Source organism: Pleurodeles waltl, chromosome 6, assembly GCF_031143425.1.
Source record: "Pleurodeles waltl isolate 20211129_DDA chromosome 6, aPleWal1.hap1.20221129, whole genome shotgun sequence".
Lineage (NCBI taxonomy): Eukaryota > Metazoa > Chordata > Amphibia > Caudata > Salamandridae > Pleurodeles > Pleurodeles waltl.
Genome location: NC_090445.1, coordinates 108,735,337 through 108,752,751, shown reverse-complemented (window position 1 = coordinate 108,752,751; position 17,415 = coordinate 108,735,337). Strand labels below are relative to the sequence as shown.

Below are 17,415 nucleotides of genomic sequence, written 5' to 3'. Positions count from 1 at the left end.
GATCTTCTCACAGGAGTGTTCTAGAGGGCAAAGCAACCTTGTAGGCTGAAGCCTATGTTTAGTCTCCTATTTTAAATTGAGAAGGATATGCAACTAGAGCGAGAGGCCTAAGGCCCTCATGCACTATAGTTAACATTACATTGCTACGATAAGATACCCAGGGGACTCCCTTCTTGACGACAGGGAATGATTAGAGTAGGTGATCCTATGAAAGTTCTAATACTGGAGTAATGATGTCTTCTTGGCAAGTTGTAGGGTTCACATTCTTGGAGGAACCCTAAATGCTAAATCTCTTCAACTTGAAATGCATATGCAGAACGGGTGGAAGGCTGCTTAGCCTCATAGGATCTTCATGAAGTCTTGTGGCAGGTTCAAATGTCCGTACCTCACTAGCTCAGAATCCATGCAGCCAAATTCAAGGAGGAGAGATTGGGGTGAACTACCTGGCCCACGAATTTCGTTAGCAGGTCTGGTCTGCATGGCAGCCTGAGATGTGGTCACAGTGACCGGTAAAACAGTTCCATGAACCACCATTGACAAGGTTACTCCTGAGCTATAAAGGTCATATTGGCTCTCGAGTGGGACAGCTTGATGAGGACTGCTGGGATCAGGGGGAAATTTGCCAGACCTGTCGATCAACAGGGCATTCTTCAGTGCCCCTGGATAGTAGTACTGAGGCTCAGTCGCTTCGTTTTTTGTTTTCTGCTGTGGCAAACAAGTTGATGGTTTCAATGCCCCACATTTGGAAGATACTGTCTGATATCATCATACAAGACCCATTCATGGTTTTCCTCTAGAACTCTGCTGAAAGCATCTGCACGAGCATTTTGGACACCTGGGAGGTGAGTCGCTGTGATCATCAGGTTCCTGGCTGAAAGTCATTTTCAATTTGCCTGGGCCTCGAGTGACAAGGCCCTGGGGACCTCATTCCTCCCCACCGCTTGTTGAGGTAGTACCTGGTGGTTGTATTGTCTATCTAAACAAGCAGTGTGTTGGTTGTGAATGTTGGGTGAAAGGCTTTGAGCGTTAGATGAACTGTGCGGAGCTCAAGGAGATTGATATGATAGGACATTTCTCTCTGAGACCATGTGCCCTGAATTTCGAGGTGATCCATGTGGGCTCCCAATCCTAGTAGTGATGCATCCGTCACTATGGTTTGAGAGGAGACCTGTTGATGAAACAGCATCCATTGCAGGAGATTGACTGGAGAGCACCATCATTTCAGGTACTGCTTTGCATGAAGGGACAGCTAGATCTTATCCCCCCAGTTTCCGGTTAGTTGTTTCCACTGGCCTTCCAGACATTTTTGGAGAGGCTGCATGCGGAGATGAGCATTTGGAGTGAGGAAGATGCAGGAGGTCATCGAGCCGAGAAGCGAGGATACTGTCCTCACTGTTGGATGAGATACCTTCATGAGAGAGTGACTCTTCTGCAGAATCTATACATGTCTCTCCTCCGAAGGACACACTTTTGCCTGAATGGTGTCGATGGAGGCCCCCATGTAATGCAAAGTCCGATCTGGCATAGGTGTGGACTTGTGGTTGACATGAAGCGCCAATCGTTGAAGGAGATGGCAGGTCCAGCTGAAATTATGTTGGGCTTCGTGAGAAGTTGACACCTTTATGAGCCAATTAGCTAGGTATTGGTAGACGAAGATTCAGTGCTTTCTGAGATGGGCCTCCACTACTGCCATGCATTTTAAGAATGTTCTGGGTGCTGACATTAGGCCAAATGGAAGTAATGTGTACTGATAATGATCCTTCTCCCACAACGAACCCCAAAAATTCAATGCTTTCTGGTGATTGGAATATGAAAACAGGCATCTTGAAGGTCGGTGGAGCAAAATTAATATCCCTGGAGTAGTTGGGGATAGATTTGCTGTAATGCCAGCATCCAGAACTTTTCTTGCCAAATCTACTTGTTGGCTATTTTGAGGTCGAGTATGGGTCTGAATTTATTCTTATCTTTTTTTTTTCACCAGGAAGTATGAGGTTTCCACCCCCTTCTTCTGTAAGAGGATGTTGACTTCAGACCGTAGCAATGGGAGATGGGAATTAGACAGCTTCAGAGGAATAGACTGTGGCGGGCTGGTGAACCTGAGACAATACCTACTATGCACAATACTCAGGACCCAGGTGTCTGGCGTGATGTTTTGCCACTACCAGATAATGAGAAATGTTTCCCCCTACCGGAGTGGGCAATAGAAGAGGAGGAAGCAAGGACTCATGGCTTGGATGTTGTTGCCTATTTAACCAAAGCCTGCTCAAGGGGGTAGAGTGTCCTTTCGTCAGCTTTCTTGGCTATTGGTAAGATCAATGGTGTTGTTGCTGAGATCGACCTGAGTACCAGTGAGGGGTTTGAACTCTGTGGGTAAAAACAGTGCTGGTAGGGTTTGAAAGAATTTCCCTGGTCTTTTGGTCTCCTCAGACCCGCCACTTTAAGGGTTTCCATTTTACTTTTCATTTGTGCCATTTTATCACCGTGTGACTTCTAAAGAGAGTGCGGCCTGAGAACGGTAAGTTCCGGATCCGTTGCTGAGACTCGGACTTAAGAGATGTTAAACAGAGCCAAGCATGTCTCCTTTAAACCATTCCATGACAGTATTCATGTGCGGTCAAAACTGAAGAATCTGCTACTGCACTTATCACCTGATTGGAGACCATGGCACCCTCATTGACTATTTCCATGAAATACTCCTGTTTGTCTCCGAGAAGATGTTCTGCAAAATGCTAGATGGAGTCCCAGAGGGCTCAGTCGTATCTGCCCAAGAGAATGGTTGCACTGGCTGCTTTCATTGTTGCTGTGGTAGTGCTACAGACTTTTCGGCCTGCTCAGCCCAGCTTCTTACTTTCCTTATCAGGAGGAGCAGATGATGGAGAAGGGGAGAGATGATTTTTAGCGGCTAAGATAACCACAGAGTCTGGAGGAGGCCCAGAGCAGTGGAATAGAGGATTATGAGCCGGAGGGTGGCATTTTTTCTGTAGCCTTGATGGAGCAGGCTTAACAGTAGCCAGTATCAAAAACAGCTCCATGGCTGGTTTTAGGAGGCCAACTACCAGAGGCGGGATATGGTCTTGAGGCTGTCCGTTGGTGTAGTGTTTTGAATATTACAGATGTAGATACCGACATTTGTATATTAAGTTTAGCCACACTTTGTACAAGGACCTATTGGAAGGTTGTAATGTCATCCACTAGAAAGATATGAGGGGGTGTAGAGTGAGACAATATTTCTTCTCTTAAAGGGGGAGGTGGTACCTCTAGATCTATGGTGGGATCTTGTGTAAGATCTAGATCATGATCTTGAGCGGTGAGACTTATGCTGCCGATAAGAACTGCATGAAGAAGTTGGCAAGCCCCTGGCACTATGACATCTGTAATAGTGAGAGTGGTGGCACGTTCGACTATTCCTTTTGAACTGGAGTCTTCATAGGTGGAACTGGTGCCAATGGAAGAGGCACTGTTGGTAGTGGTGGATGAGGTGATGTCGGTTGTGGTGGAGGAGACTGAGAAGGAGGCAGCAGCTCCACAAAGAGAGAAGGCAAATATATTCTCAAATATTCAGAATCTGGAGATGAATGAATTTGTCTCTTCTTCCTGGTCTCCTGGTGACTTCTGGACATCGAAAGACTCTTCAACATAGACATTCTACTACGATGCCTCATGGTTGATCTGCTACTTGACATCAACCTCTGCCGACGCCTCAACATCGACCCATTTTCTCCTGACGAGGAGACACACCTTGATGTCGACCGCAGTCTGCACAACAACGGTGTATGGGTCTTCAACGATGACCGGCATCACTTTTGACGTCGACCCAGCTCTTGATGGCAAACACGTAGGAGCCATACCTTGCCTCGACATCGACCAGGACAAATTGTTGTTTTGTGCAGGAATCTCCTTTTCGGACCTCCCACATCCTTTAGAGGATGATGAAAGAGCCTTGGTAGAAGATTGACCTTCCCCTTGCTCCGTGGTCCCATCTCCAGCCTTTGATTGTTGTGGCCATCTCTCCTCAGTCCCATGGAGGTGAATCTTCTCCCTTTCTCGTAAGATGCATCACAAAAAGTTCCTGCAGTGATGACATGAGTCAGGAACATAACATCCTGCAAGGCAGATGATGCAGACTTCATGAGGATCTGTTTTGGCCTTCTTTACTCCCACAGGCTAGGCACTTGTCAAAAAAAGAAGACATTTTATTTGACAAAACACCTGACTTTTCGGTCAGAAAAATAAAACGGAAAAAGGCAGGGAGAGATGAAACCGTCAAGTATAAGTGTTGTCGCCAAATTCTACTGAACTTTTTGTGAGAAAAAGCCTATAAAAGGCGAAGCTCAATGCTCCAAGATCCTTTCAGCTGGAGCAGGAAAAAAAGAACAGAAGTAACTGCCACCTGCTGAGCATGATGGGATACTGGTGGTCTCTAGGTGCTTAGAGGCACAGTCTCTATAATGACAGTCTATGGGGCTACAACTGCCCTGCTTTACTTCATCACTCTACCTTAAAAAAAAAGGGCTTGTGAAAGACATTTATGATGCTTTATCAAAACATCATGAAAGTATATACTTATATAATTCTCCTGGTCTCTTTTTGAATCTATGATGAAAAATCGGTCCATTGTAGTCTACTCCTACGGCCTGCATAATACATTTCACTCTTGAGTGACTCTGCAAGCCTTCGTGAAGAAAGACAAATATTACACTTAAGATAGATTATGAGACATGTTCTGGCATCCCCGCACATGGGCAGGCCAAATCTGTGATTATGACATTCAATGGAGATCACCTACAAGAGAACTGAAGTTACAGGTAAGTAACTCATTTCTTCTCCATAATTGGATCTTTCATAGATTTACATGCTTGAATCAGAGTAGCAAGCCGCTATTGTAGTTACACATTCTGTGACATTATTACCCTTGGGGATGGTGGGTTATAAAATATCTATATTTGAGTACGTAAACATAGCATATGTAGTAAAATATTGCATATCAAGTATAATTAGCATTCAGAGTAACAGAAGCTCACCTTATAGAAATAGATGTTGTGACACTGCCTGTCCGGCTGCTGCATCACTCCCCTATGCCGAATCCAGTGCTCTGCAATTGCTGCACAAATGTGTGGATGCTTTTCCAGCTTGCAGCACAACAAATCTTTTCTAGTGGAATGCCTGCAAACAGGGCAGCTGACGTGGAAACCACCCTTGTGGAGTGACACAACTGTATTGCTGCAGAAATTCACCTTGCAATGGTTGCCTTCGTAACTGGAGTGTTTTGCCTAGTTTGTCCGTAAGCAAACCAACAGTTGGTGAGTTTTACTAAACTGTTTGGTACAATAAAGCAGAATTTTAGACATCTTTTAATGTCTAGTGTTGCAGAGATCTCTGCTGGAGACGATGGATTCGGGAAAAGGTTAGTAAAATAATCAGTTCTTTAAGATGAAACTGCAATGGCACATGGGAATGCATTTTGGATTAGTCCTCAGAATGACATTAATCAGTGAAACCGAGAAAAGGCTCTTGGGTTGTGAAGGCTTGTATCTTGCTCACTCTTCTAGCGGATGTAAGCAACAACAGCTTAGCTACCGTTCAGGTGAGAAAGTTTAGGTCTGCTTTTTGAATGGGTTCAAACAGAGGCTTCATAAGTTGAGAGAGAACCACATTTCGGTGCCATTCAGATAGAGGAGCTTGTATCAGAGGGAAAACCCTGAACAATCCCCTCATGAATTGCTTGATTATCCTTATAGAACACAACAATAGAGATTGTGAGGAGCATCTTTATATTTCAACAATATGTACCATTATAGACGCATGCACCTCTGGTGACTCCTTTAACAGATGCAGGTTGGATTGCTGACACCATAAGCAGAATCTCTTCCATTTAAATGTGCATGATTTGTTAGTGGAATCTGCCTGCATTCTTGGGGAATAGTCAGAGTCTTTAATGCATGGAATTCAGGAGCCATGCACATAACTGGAGAGAGCCTGGGACCAGATGTAGAACTTGCCCTGGGTCATTGTTAGTAGTTACTCTGACAGGAAAAGAAGCTATGTGAACCAATACTTCCTGGGCCACTTGGGAGCAATCAGGATTAGGTGACACCTCTTCATGTTCATCAAGAGCGTTTGGTATCATGGGACTGGAGGAAAGCATATACATACATCCTGGACAATCTGATCAATGAGAAATTCCCCCACAACCCTGGGAGTGGGTGCAAAATGGCGCAGAATTGACATATGTTGTATTTGTCCATCACAAATAGGTCCAACAATGGATTTCCCCAAAACCAAAATATTCTGTTGAGTTCCATCTGATCCAGTTCCCACTTGCGGCAGCTGTCTGGAGATCTGCTGAGCATGTCCACCAAGATGTTGTTTGCTCCTGACACATGTTCGGCCTTCAAAGTGATGTGTTTTGCTAGCCAGTGCCAAAGCTCCTGGAAGAGCGCGGGTGACCTTGCACCACCTTGTTTGTTGATGTAGTGCATTATGGCCGTATTGTCTGTATACACTAGCACTGAAAAACCCACTATGCGAGGTAAGAAAAGTTGGAGGGTAAGTAAAAGAGCCTTGATCTCCAGGAGGTTTATATGCATTGACTTGTGAATGGTAGATTATCTCCCTTGAATTTGCAGACTTCTGTCCCAACTTTCCAGGTAGGCGTCAGTTGTTATGACAAAGTCAGGTATTAGGGGCAAAAACATGAGGCCCTTCAAGAGATGAGAGATCTGGAACCACCACAGTAGTGTTTGGACCATCCTTGGTGTGATATTGATGAGGTCGAACGACCCTTTCATCTGAATCCACTGTTTCATTCCTTGTCCTGGATGGGATCTAGGGTGGAACCCTAAAATGTTATCTTTTTTTTTTTTTTTAACAGTGGATGACTTCTGATGATTCACTGTGAGGCCTAATTTGTGAAACAATTTCATACAAGCCTCTGTCGCTTTTGAAGCTTGCAAAGATATGTGGGCTTTTAGCACCCAGTCGTCCACGTAAGGGTATACCTGGTGACCTTCCTTTCTGCAAGCAGCTGCAACCAGGGCCAGGAATTTGGTGAAAATGAGAGGAGCTGATTTGAGGCTGAATGGAAGGACTCTGAACTGGTATTGGGTGCCAGCGACAGTGAAGTGAAGAAACTTTTGATGCTTGGGATGTATGGGAATGTGGAAATACGCATGCTGTCAGTCGAAGATGTCATAGAATCCCTGTGATTTATAAAATACAGAATGTCAGAGAGAGTGATCATGCAGAAAGATTGTTTCCATAGAAATTTCTTGAGCTTCCTGAGGTCTAGGATGGGTCTCCATTCCTTTTATTTCTCCCTGACAAGGAAAAAACAGGAGTAGAAACCTGTGCCCTTCTGGGAAAAAGGAACTTGTTGGATTACTCCTTTGGGCAGCATATTGAGGGCTTCCGTCCCTAACAGAGAAAGATGAAGGGAGGGCACTCCCCTTTGTGGGAAGTTTGACAGACTCTCGATCAACTACAGGGTATGACCATTGGTGACAAGATCCATTACCCATCTGTCTGTAGTTATTTTCTGATCTTGGTTTGTGGATTATAACAGTGGCCATAACGTCACTGCTCTTCCTTGTTGTCCTGATATTTCCCATGGAGGTCTGATGGGCTGGTCCAAAAGGGCCCTCATCCTCTGACTCCTCTAGATACAGCAGATGGCTCGGGGGATATGGCGAGACCTTGCTTGGAGTACTATCCTGAGGTCTTAAGAATGTTTCTGTAACTTTAATCATCACCAAAGGTCATCAGCGTGGTGGGCATTGATGGCGGTATTGTCAATGGTTGCTAAGTACTTGTCGATAGAGTCTTCGTCGACCAGGAAATCTTCGTCAATGGGATTGAAGTGTTGACAGATGGTGTAGACAGTAGTGACCATTGTCGTAGTAGTCGACGATAGTGCTGTTGATGGTCGATGTTATTGAGTACGTTCTAAACCTCGTTGTTGACAGGTCTGGGGAGGAGGTATGTGGGCGATCTCCAACCTTAGTACATAGCTCAGAGGATACAGGATCTGAAGACACCTTTCTTCGACATGCCAGACATTATGAAATGTAGGTTGATTTCCAGAAGCTGGAATTAAGAAAACTGAGCAGAGCTCTGGGAGACTCCCTTTATACAACGTGCAGTAGAAAATCTGAGAGGCTGGAACTTCTGTGATGAGGGTTCTAAAGGGTGCTGTCACCTGATTGGTTGGACTTTGGGTCTTTTTTAAATGATGTGAATGAGCTGTGAAAGTGAATGCACTTTAACACTGTCTTATCTGTAAACTTTCTCCATACTGCTATTTAATGGTACCGTGTGAGTCCCACTTCGGCAACGAGCCATGTGCACTGAGGGTTGGTGTGTGAGTGGGTGCATTTTTCTTTTTAATTGGGTTTGGATCCACGGATCCTTCGCAAATGTACACTTGGGGGGGGGCATGCTGAGTGTCGCAGGGCTGGGGGCTTAGGTGTATGATTGGCTGTTTTTTTTTTCTTTTGGGCTTTGCATCCATGGATCCTTCACAAAGTTACACTGGGGGGTTGCGTTGAGCACCACTGTGGATCCGAAGATCAGTCAAAAATTGCTTGCCCATGTGAGCTCCCTCAGGGACCCCCTCCATCAGTCTTACAGGTTCAGGATACTTGTATCCTGAACCCTAATATGTTTTCACACTTTATTTTTCCCTCCACCGGGCCAGGTGACAAACAAAATGGCGATTGCAACTTTCTTTTCTGTTTGCAGCCAGCCAATCAGGGCCTTTATTTTCCCTGAATCCGCAGATCCCTTGCGGGTGGATCCCCATCCCTAGATAACTATATTTCTTTCCTTTAACTACTGAACAGATTTACACACTACAAAAATAACTCTTTCTAGACCAAGATCTAGGTTTCTGCCAAGTAGCATGGGATGATTTTGGGGTATTAATTTCTTGAGGTGAAAATTGCCACTTTGCAGTTGTCAAAATCAATTGGACCATTATGGTAGACTTCTGCCTCCAGTCACAATTTGAATGATGTGATGTAGTCCATTATGTGATGACATGTCTTATTGTCGATTAAAATGTTTAGCCACTTGGCGACTGATGAATTAAGTTTTTGGACAAATATGTTTTGTGACAATTATGTGTATACTTTGTGGTCTGATTACATTTTGGACAATAATTTCTCAAAAATTTTTTCATGAGTTTATCAGCCTACCTAATAAAGTTATAGCCAGTATTACTGGTGCATTTATTATCATGTTTTCACTTTCGTTAAATTCTGTGAAAGATACGTTTATAGTCTTTTTACTGTGTTGATGAGGACATATTATATTCAAAGGAAGTGGAGTACTTGCCACTTTCTGGACGAAACGCATCAGCCTTTGCAATAAATTATCACAGCAATCGCTATCTTGGAGTGTGAGCTTTTTTGTGTGTTTGGATCCTCAACACAGTATGTATGTGGGACGCAGAGGGTCAGACTCCCACCCTACACTTCCAGACCCACAGGAGTCAACTGCGAAGTCCCCCAAGGATCCTCACTAAGTCTCACACTGTTCAACTTTTACATGGCCCCTCTTGCTGCCATCGTCAGAAGCCACGGTATGAACATCGTGTCATATGCTGATGACACACAACTCATCATTTCCCTCACAGAAGACCTGGAATGGAAGCCGTTGCCATCTGGATGAGAGAAAGCTGCCTCAAGCTCAGCTCCGAAAAAACAGAGCTCATTATCTTCGGAAATGCCACCTCAGCTTGGGACGACTCCTGGTGGCCCACATCCCTCAGCGCCACCCCCTGCACCGACCGAGCACGCCCGCAACTTAGGAATCTTCCTCGACTCCTCCCTATCCATGACGCACCAGGTAAACTCAGTCGCCTCCCTGCTGGCACACACTCCTCAGACTTAAAGATTTTCAGATGGATCCCAGCAGACTGTCGCAGGACAGTCACCCATACCTTAGTTACGAGCAAGCTCGACTATGGCAACGCCCTCTACGCTGGCACCTCAACTAGGAATATCAAAAAACTTCAACTCATCCAGAATGCCGCTGCCAGACTCATTCTGGACCTCCCTCGCCGAGAATACATCTCTCAACACCTGAGGACCCTCCACTGGCTATCGGTCGAGAAGCAAATCGCCAAGCTTCTCACCCATATGTGCAAGGCCATACACAACGCAGGACCAGCCTACCTGAACCACGGCGTCTCCTTGCACACCCCGCCAGGTCTCTCCGACCAGATGGCCCTGGCCACCGTCCCTTGCATTTGCAAAACCACTGCCGGAAGAAGATCTTTCACCTACACTGCAGCAAAAAGCTGGAACAACCTCCCCCTGCACCTCAGACAAAGCCCGTCGCTCACCATCTTCAGGAAGAACCTCAAGATGTGGCTCTTCAGGTGGGGCCCCTCTTCGGCCCCCCAGCGCCTTGAGACCCTCACTGGTGAGTAGCTGCGCTTTACAAATATAGACTGATATATATATATTTATATATATTTACACACACACACACACACTTTCCTAACATACCTTAACTATGCATACATTGCATGATAAAGGCATGTGTGGTAAAGGCACTGCGTGGTAAAGGCTGTTTCCCAGCAGGTAAAGAACCACAAGAAAGTACCAATACCGTACACTGTCCCGTTGCCTGCAGTTTTTTAAAGCTATACACAATCGTTTCAGTACATCTTTCCGGGCTCCATAATATTTTAACGATTAAAAGTGTGGAGGACTCTGCCTTGAGAGTAGTTGCAGAGTTTTATGTCTGAAGGGCATGACTTATTTGTTAAAAATCTGAAGTGGATTTCTTACCTCCGAAAGTATCCTGTGAATATACTTCAACCTCTCCTTTGTGGGTAGTAGCAAAGTACATCTCTTAAACAATAAACCTGCTGGAGAAAATGAAAGTCAGTCATGCAATCAGTAAAGATATGCAGGTAAGAAAGATATAAGGAGCATATATTTTTCATTATGTAAGCATGTACATGCTACAATACAATATTAGAATATTGTGAAAATGGCCATTCCCTCGCCCATTTAGCATTCCATAGCATATTAATATCACAAGATACTACTTATTTTCTTTATTTTTCCTTTTCAAGAATCGATTTTTGACTATTGATAAATTTAGTGCCAAATTCTGTAAATGAATTCATAACTTCCACGCATAAAAGATGATGTTTCAAATATAATTCTTGTTGTACCGTGCAATTTCCACAGGTCCACTAAAATTCAACAATGGTGTGGAAAAACACTGCACTATTATAGAACTGCCACAAAATGCATCACTTGCTGCACACCTGTGTGGTATGCAAATACGTCTGTATTGGAACCAGTAGGTATCAGAAAAGAGCTACCAAACAAAAGACCAAAAAAGGTAATTTTTAATGAAAATAAAATAATTTATTTTAAAGATCACTTTATTACTCCTAATTCAAGCGCCTTTCATTCAAAAACGGGTGCCATGAAAATGCTTTGTACTAGGGTGTAGCAAGCATAAGCCACAATTTTTGCAATGCTTCATTTCAGTTGCCCTTTTAATAGCTAAAAGGAGGGTTAACTGTGTGTGGGGTAGAAATGGATCCCCCATTATTAAAACATGAATATCTGATCTAGTGTACTGTGAACTACTTCGCCACAATTTCCCGTTAAAATAGGCCTTAAGATTTTTGGATCCCTTTACAATAATATCTACTGGGAGACACCAGTATGGAGATATTGCTTGTGTTGCAGTTCGTCATGGTGGGAACACATGGGGAATTACCTTATGTAGACAGAATGAACAATAGACAATGGGGTATTTCAGACAACTATTAGTAACATGGCTTCAGCTAAAGAGGGATGCAAGATTAAGGGCTATGTTTTGAGTTTGGCAGATGGACTATTATGTCACAAATATGGTTACTATACCACCCTACATATTGGAAGTGCCACAGGCTATAATTCACTTGCAATAAAGTGGGCAGGATAGCTGCCATGTTTGTGATGCATCGTCCCATCCACAAAGCTCTAAATAAGAGCCTGAGTGTTTAAGATATAGACAGAAGATAGGGACACAAGGGCCCAGAGAAGACTGAAAAGCAATTTTGATCAAAGTTGCTGCTTTGACCCTCCCTCTCTTATCCCTTGTGATAAGGAAAGGCAAAATCACAGGAGTCTGCTTTTCCGAACCAGTATTGAGGATCAGCCACCATCGGGGAATCTGAGTTTGGATGTAGTACAGTGGTGACTCTATCAGTGCCTTAAATATTTTTACTTAGTCTCTGAACCACTACCAAATCATGGCTTGTATCTTGGTTAGTTTTTGTCCTTCCTCCCATTTGTGGATCAGAATTGCTTTGACTGACCATGTGGTCTGATCTTTAGAACGTTACAAGAAGCACATTGTAGACATTAACAGGTCTTATATCTTTGAGGTAATCTCATCTTACAATGGAACTGGGCAACGTTGTGCGCTGGTAAATCTCCTGCAGGCAGCGTTTTCGAACACTCTATATGAGTAAATCTAATCACACCACTCGTCTAATTGCTCCTCCTTTGGCACTTCTGCTACCTCTTCTTCTCCTTGTGGTAAGTGCTTTGGTATGATGGACAGCAACATTCCAAAAGGCTTTGCTGGATTGTGTCCTGCGGGTGTTAGTGGTGGTGAAGGTAGTTGGGATAGAGCTGGTAGCAGTGTGGCTACAGTGTTGTACTGGAAAATGAGCAGAAAAACTCATCAGGCCATGGACAGATAGCAGAAAAATCAGCAGACATCAGTCCCAACGGTGATTCTTGGATGTACAGCACTTCATAATAATAATAATGGTATTCATCATCCAGGTATCATCTTCTATGGGAACGTGTGCGCTGTTGGTCACCTTCTTCATCCTTCTACCTCTTGTTCCTGTTCTTCTGGCAGATAGGCAACAGTCTCGGGCAAGTGCTACTATGCTATGTTACAGGCCGCACTTACATTACGCTTCCCTTCTTCTGTTTCCAAAATAAGAATTGAGGGTTCCAAAGACATCTTGCAAGGAGAGATGTAACGGGAGAGGAGTGTACGACTCCCCAGGGCAACTTCCAGACTGGTGGTGACGGCGGAGTGGGACCACTGGGGTGAAAAAGCACTATACCTACGAAATGGCATTAACGGGGAACTACTTTTGCCGGCTCTCCCCTGCCCCTCCTGTTGATCCATGCCTGGTGTGTCAGAGAAGGTGGGGGTGCCAGTCCCTATCCCCTCTAGCAGCTTTGGAGCCCCCGCTTGCTTTTGCTGCTTAGACTGCCCACCACCCTGCCGCCTGTCTACCGCTACCACTGCGTCATAGCGACGAGTAAGCTCCTTACAGGTCTGCAGCCACATGGTCACCTTAAGAGAAGGGTGCCTGCGCTGCATAGGGGGGGCCACAGTATACCTGGTACATAGGAGACCGTGCGCACTCAACACCCCTATTTTACTGGTCCCGCACCTGTGAAGCATGACCTCTCCTCCCGTTGAACGCTGCCATTGATCCAGACGGCTCCAGGCCACTGATAAGCACAAGACTTCTTGTTGGGAAAGACACAAGATCTACTTCCCCTCCTCTTTACCTCACACACCCACAGCCCGCTTCCACGCCACCTCTGCATCACTAGCTGGCATTAGTGGCGTGTTCCCAGGTCCTCCGATCAGCGGGCAATAACCACACCATATCCACTTCACAAGATCTGTGATGCCTGGTGGCAGGACATCGGGCAAGCACTCAGGCAAGCTGGGGAGACAACTACTTTCTTTTCCCGAAGCCCTCCAGCAGTCGCGAGCTCCACCCTCTACCTCAGGATCGCAACCGGCCGTTTAACCCTGCACCATGGCTGACCCAACACAGGAAGCAACCATGGACCGAATACTACAGAAGATCTCAGCGGTGGGTTGAAGACTTGAGGGGATGGACAATGCGATAACTTCACTGACAGCAGAGACAAAATCCATGCGCCTGGACATTGCGGGCTTTCAGTCACGGGTGTCCGGACTGGAACAACACGTGGAGACTGTGGAAGGTCACGTCACCACCTTCCAAGACAGGGACCAGGAGCTTCTGTATCTCCACAGCAAACTGATCGTCTTGGAAGACAGGAGCCACAGGGACACTGTCCACTTTTTTGGATTTCCGGAACGCATGGAAGGTACGGACACTCATCCCTTCTTAAGGGAGGTCCTCCCTAAGATCACTGACTTAACCTTCGACCCCCCCTTGAAGTTTCAGAGGGCACACAGATTGGGCCCCAAACGACTGGATAAAGCAACTCGACCCCGCCCAATCATTGCCTGTCTCCTACGACATACACAGACCCGCCAACTCCTCCAGGGAGCCCAAGCACATGGGCCATTCCGGATGGAAGGATACGAGATGCCGATGACTGCTGATTTCTCGAAGGAGACCAGTGACCGTAGAAAAGTGTTCTTGGCCCTCAGACCCAGACTGCGCCAGCTGGAGTTGAAATACAGACTGTTCGAACCAGCGAGAATCACAAAAAAATGGTGTGTCTAAAGACTTCTATGACCCTGAAGACCTACACGTTTTCCTGGAGAGTCTCCGGACCCAGTCCATGGACACTACCATTCCGACCCAGCCTCAGGTACTATCTACTGAGAGGCAGTGCACACCACCCACGTATCTTGTCCCCAGGGAAACAGGCAGTCATGACGCAGACTTTCACCACAGGGGGAGAGATTTAGAGGGACTCACAAAGTCTCATGATGACAGGGGACAAGTACTACACGCTGTAGCACTCCATACCCAAGTATCAGACAGGGACAAGTCTTGCTCCCCCCTGAAGCCCATCGCTGCTCCCACTTGAAGCCACGACCGTCCTGCATATGGCATGCATCGAGAAGCTTGTGAGTCTGGAGTCCTGTGCGAGAGCCAGTAGACCCCCCTGCGGATCCAACGGATAGATGAGTATCTGCCCACACACTGACTTTGATGTTGAGATGCTCTCCATAATGTTTAAAGACTCTGATGTTTAAGCCCCGACAGAACTCTTTGGGGTTTATGTTTTTTATACCTGCCAGTTTTAAGTGCCTTTCTGTTGATAATATTTAATATGTTGCCACCTGGTGCCTTAAGAAGTTAACACTGAACTATTCTCAGTGTCACAGCCATCCCCCACCCCCCCACCACGTAGCCGAGTTCAACATGTTTATTGTCCTGACAATGGATACTCAAACCCTCCCACTTCTTTTTGTGGCCCCCGTGGGGCAACTTGGTTTACATGTGCTACTTGGGAACAATCACACTGTATGGAGACAGGACCTCAGCATGAGTGATGACCGACACATGATACACCATGGAGCACAACGCTATAACATGACGCACCCACTTAGATATTACACCTAAGCACACTGTTATTGGTCCCTAGTAGGCCATTACCCTCCCCGTTCTCTCCATCGATTTGCGACACGAGGTGGTATGCCACGGTCAGTGCCCCTTTTCTATCAAACCCCTTCCCCCCTCACGGCGCTACTTCCTCCTCCTCTTCCTCCTCCATCACCACTATGACTGTCCCCTTATAGAGATCTATAGAGATCAGTCCACCATATCCCATGCTATATCATCATGCTAGTGTTACTACCCCAGCAAGCAGTAATAGCGCAGGCAGGATTGGAATGCCCTGTGCGCGCCCACCCCCTCGGTTGGAGCCCGCTGGCCAAGTGTGCGGCTCCACAGGTTTGGACCCGCAGTCTACAGATAAGGACCAGCGGAGCTCTGCTCCTCTGACCCCTTCTTTCCCACGAGCCTCTGGTTTGCACCGCTTTTCCTCTCCCTTTCTGGTTAGTCTCTCGTATCCCTTCCCCTCTCTCCCTCCCTTTCTCACTTCTCTCTTTTTTTCTCTTCTCCCTCTCTCTCTCTCTCCTTCTCTTCCCCTTCTGGTGTCTCTATCCTCCTACCCTGCCCCCCCTTCATCTCTAAACCCTGACTCTCTCCCTCCGTCTTAATACCCTCCTGCACCCATTTTCTTCTCCCGTCACAGGTGGTTGCCTCTCACCCCCCCAACTTCCTTCTGTTATCCCTACTACCTAGTCCCCGCTTGCATTGCTCCGGACAAAGTCCCTCCCTCCCTAACCATATACCCCACCTCACCTCACTTCTTCCTCCCCCCGCCCTTACATCTCGGTCCATCATGGCTGGCTCTATCTCAAATACACCTACCCCACTACGGATCATGTCCTGGAACGTCAACGGCCTAACGCACTTTATGAAACAGAAGAAAATACTCTCCTACCTCCACTCTAAACGGGCTGACATAGCCCTCCTGCAGGAAACGCACCTTGATAGTATTGAATCCAGTAAATTACACTGTGACTGGGTGGGGACCATGATATTTAGTTGCAGCCCCACCCCGTAAGAGCCAGGGAGTGGCGTATCATGGGAAATGCGGGGTAGCGATATTGCTACGTAAGAACATGCCTCTCACTATCATAAAATCATGGACTGACCTAGAGGGGAGATACGTATTTGCGAAATTTAAACTGGGAGACTCATCGGTTTGTGTGGGTGCTATCTATACACCAACAGGTCCTAAACAACTGTTTTTTTCTGCAAATCAACCGCCTCCTGACTGAAATAGGGGCAACCCGCTACGTAATGGGGGAGACTGGATCCTGGCCAGGGATGCAGTCTTAGATAGGACCGGACCCCTCGATGTTAGTAACAACAACGACAGAGCCCCACAAACAGACATGATGACATACAACGGCCTGGTGGACCACTGGAGACTGATGCACCCGACCAACAGAGAATATACTTTCCTATCGCTGGTGCATAGAACCCAGTCCCAACTGGATTATTTCCTTATATCGCACGGCATAGTGGCTCAAGCCTAAAATACTCGAATATTGGAATGTGCCCTGTCAGACCACTCCCCAATCCATCTAGCAGTCCATATGGGCCTAGTGTCCCCGAGCTGCAAACCCTGGCACTTCGCTGTCCAACGATATCGCTCTCCACAAGGCAAGGCACAGCTACGGGCCCACACGTCCACCTACGTGCAGGACAACATTGGCACGGTAAACTCCAAGAGGGTTATGTGGGCAGCAGCTAAGGTGACCATAAGAGGGCAAATGATGCGAGACGTGGCGCTAGCAAACAGAGGCAGAAAGGCCCGTCAAGCGATCCTGGAAGCCGACATCAGCCGCATCACGCGACAATATACAGCCCACCCCTCTCTCCCCAAATGCCGAAGCCTGGAACGTGATCATATGGTCTTAAATGAGCTATACACATCCCAGGCTGAGTATGCCCTACAACGTCTACAAGGACGCCACTACAAGCAGGGGGAGAAGGGCGGTTGACTACTGGCCGCTCAACTTCGCCAAAGAACGGCAGCCCTAGCCATACCAGCTATCATCACCCCTACTGGGGAGACACTCACACACCAGCAAGAAATAGTCAATGAATTTGCGACCTTCTAC

At 46.3% G+C, this 17,415-nt stretch overlaps 1 protein-coding gene across 1 annotated transcript in view; it reads right to left on the bottom strand.

Annotated features, from left to right (window-relative positions):
- Nucleotides 1–17,415, bottom strand: part of FBXO47 (F-box protein 47) — a gene marked incomplete at its 5' end in the record, with an annotated part of 1,596,302 nt that overhangs the window by 1,220,533 nt on the left and 358,354 nt on the right. Inside the window, one exon of the mRNA XM_069242011.1 lies at nt 10,794–10,870. Coding sequence (XP_069098112.1) covers nt 10,794–10,870 — 77 coding nt within the window. The remainder of the gene's footprint in view (nt 1–10,793; nt 10,871–17,415) is intronic.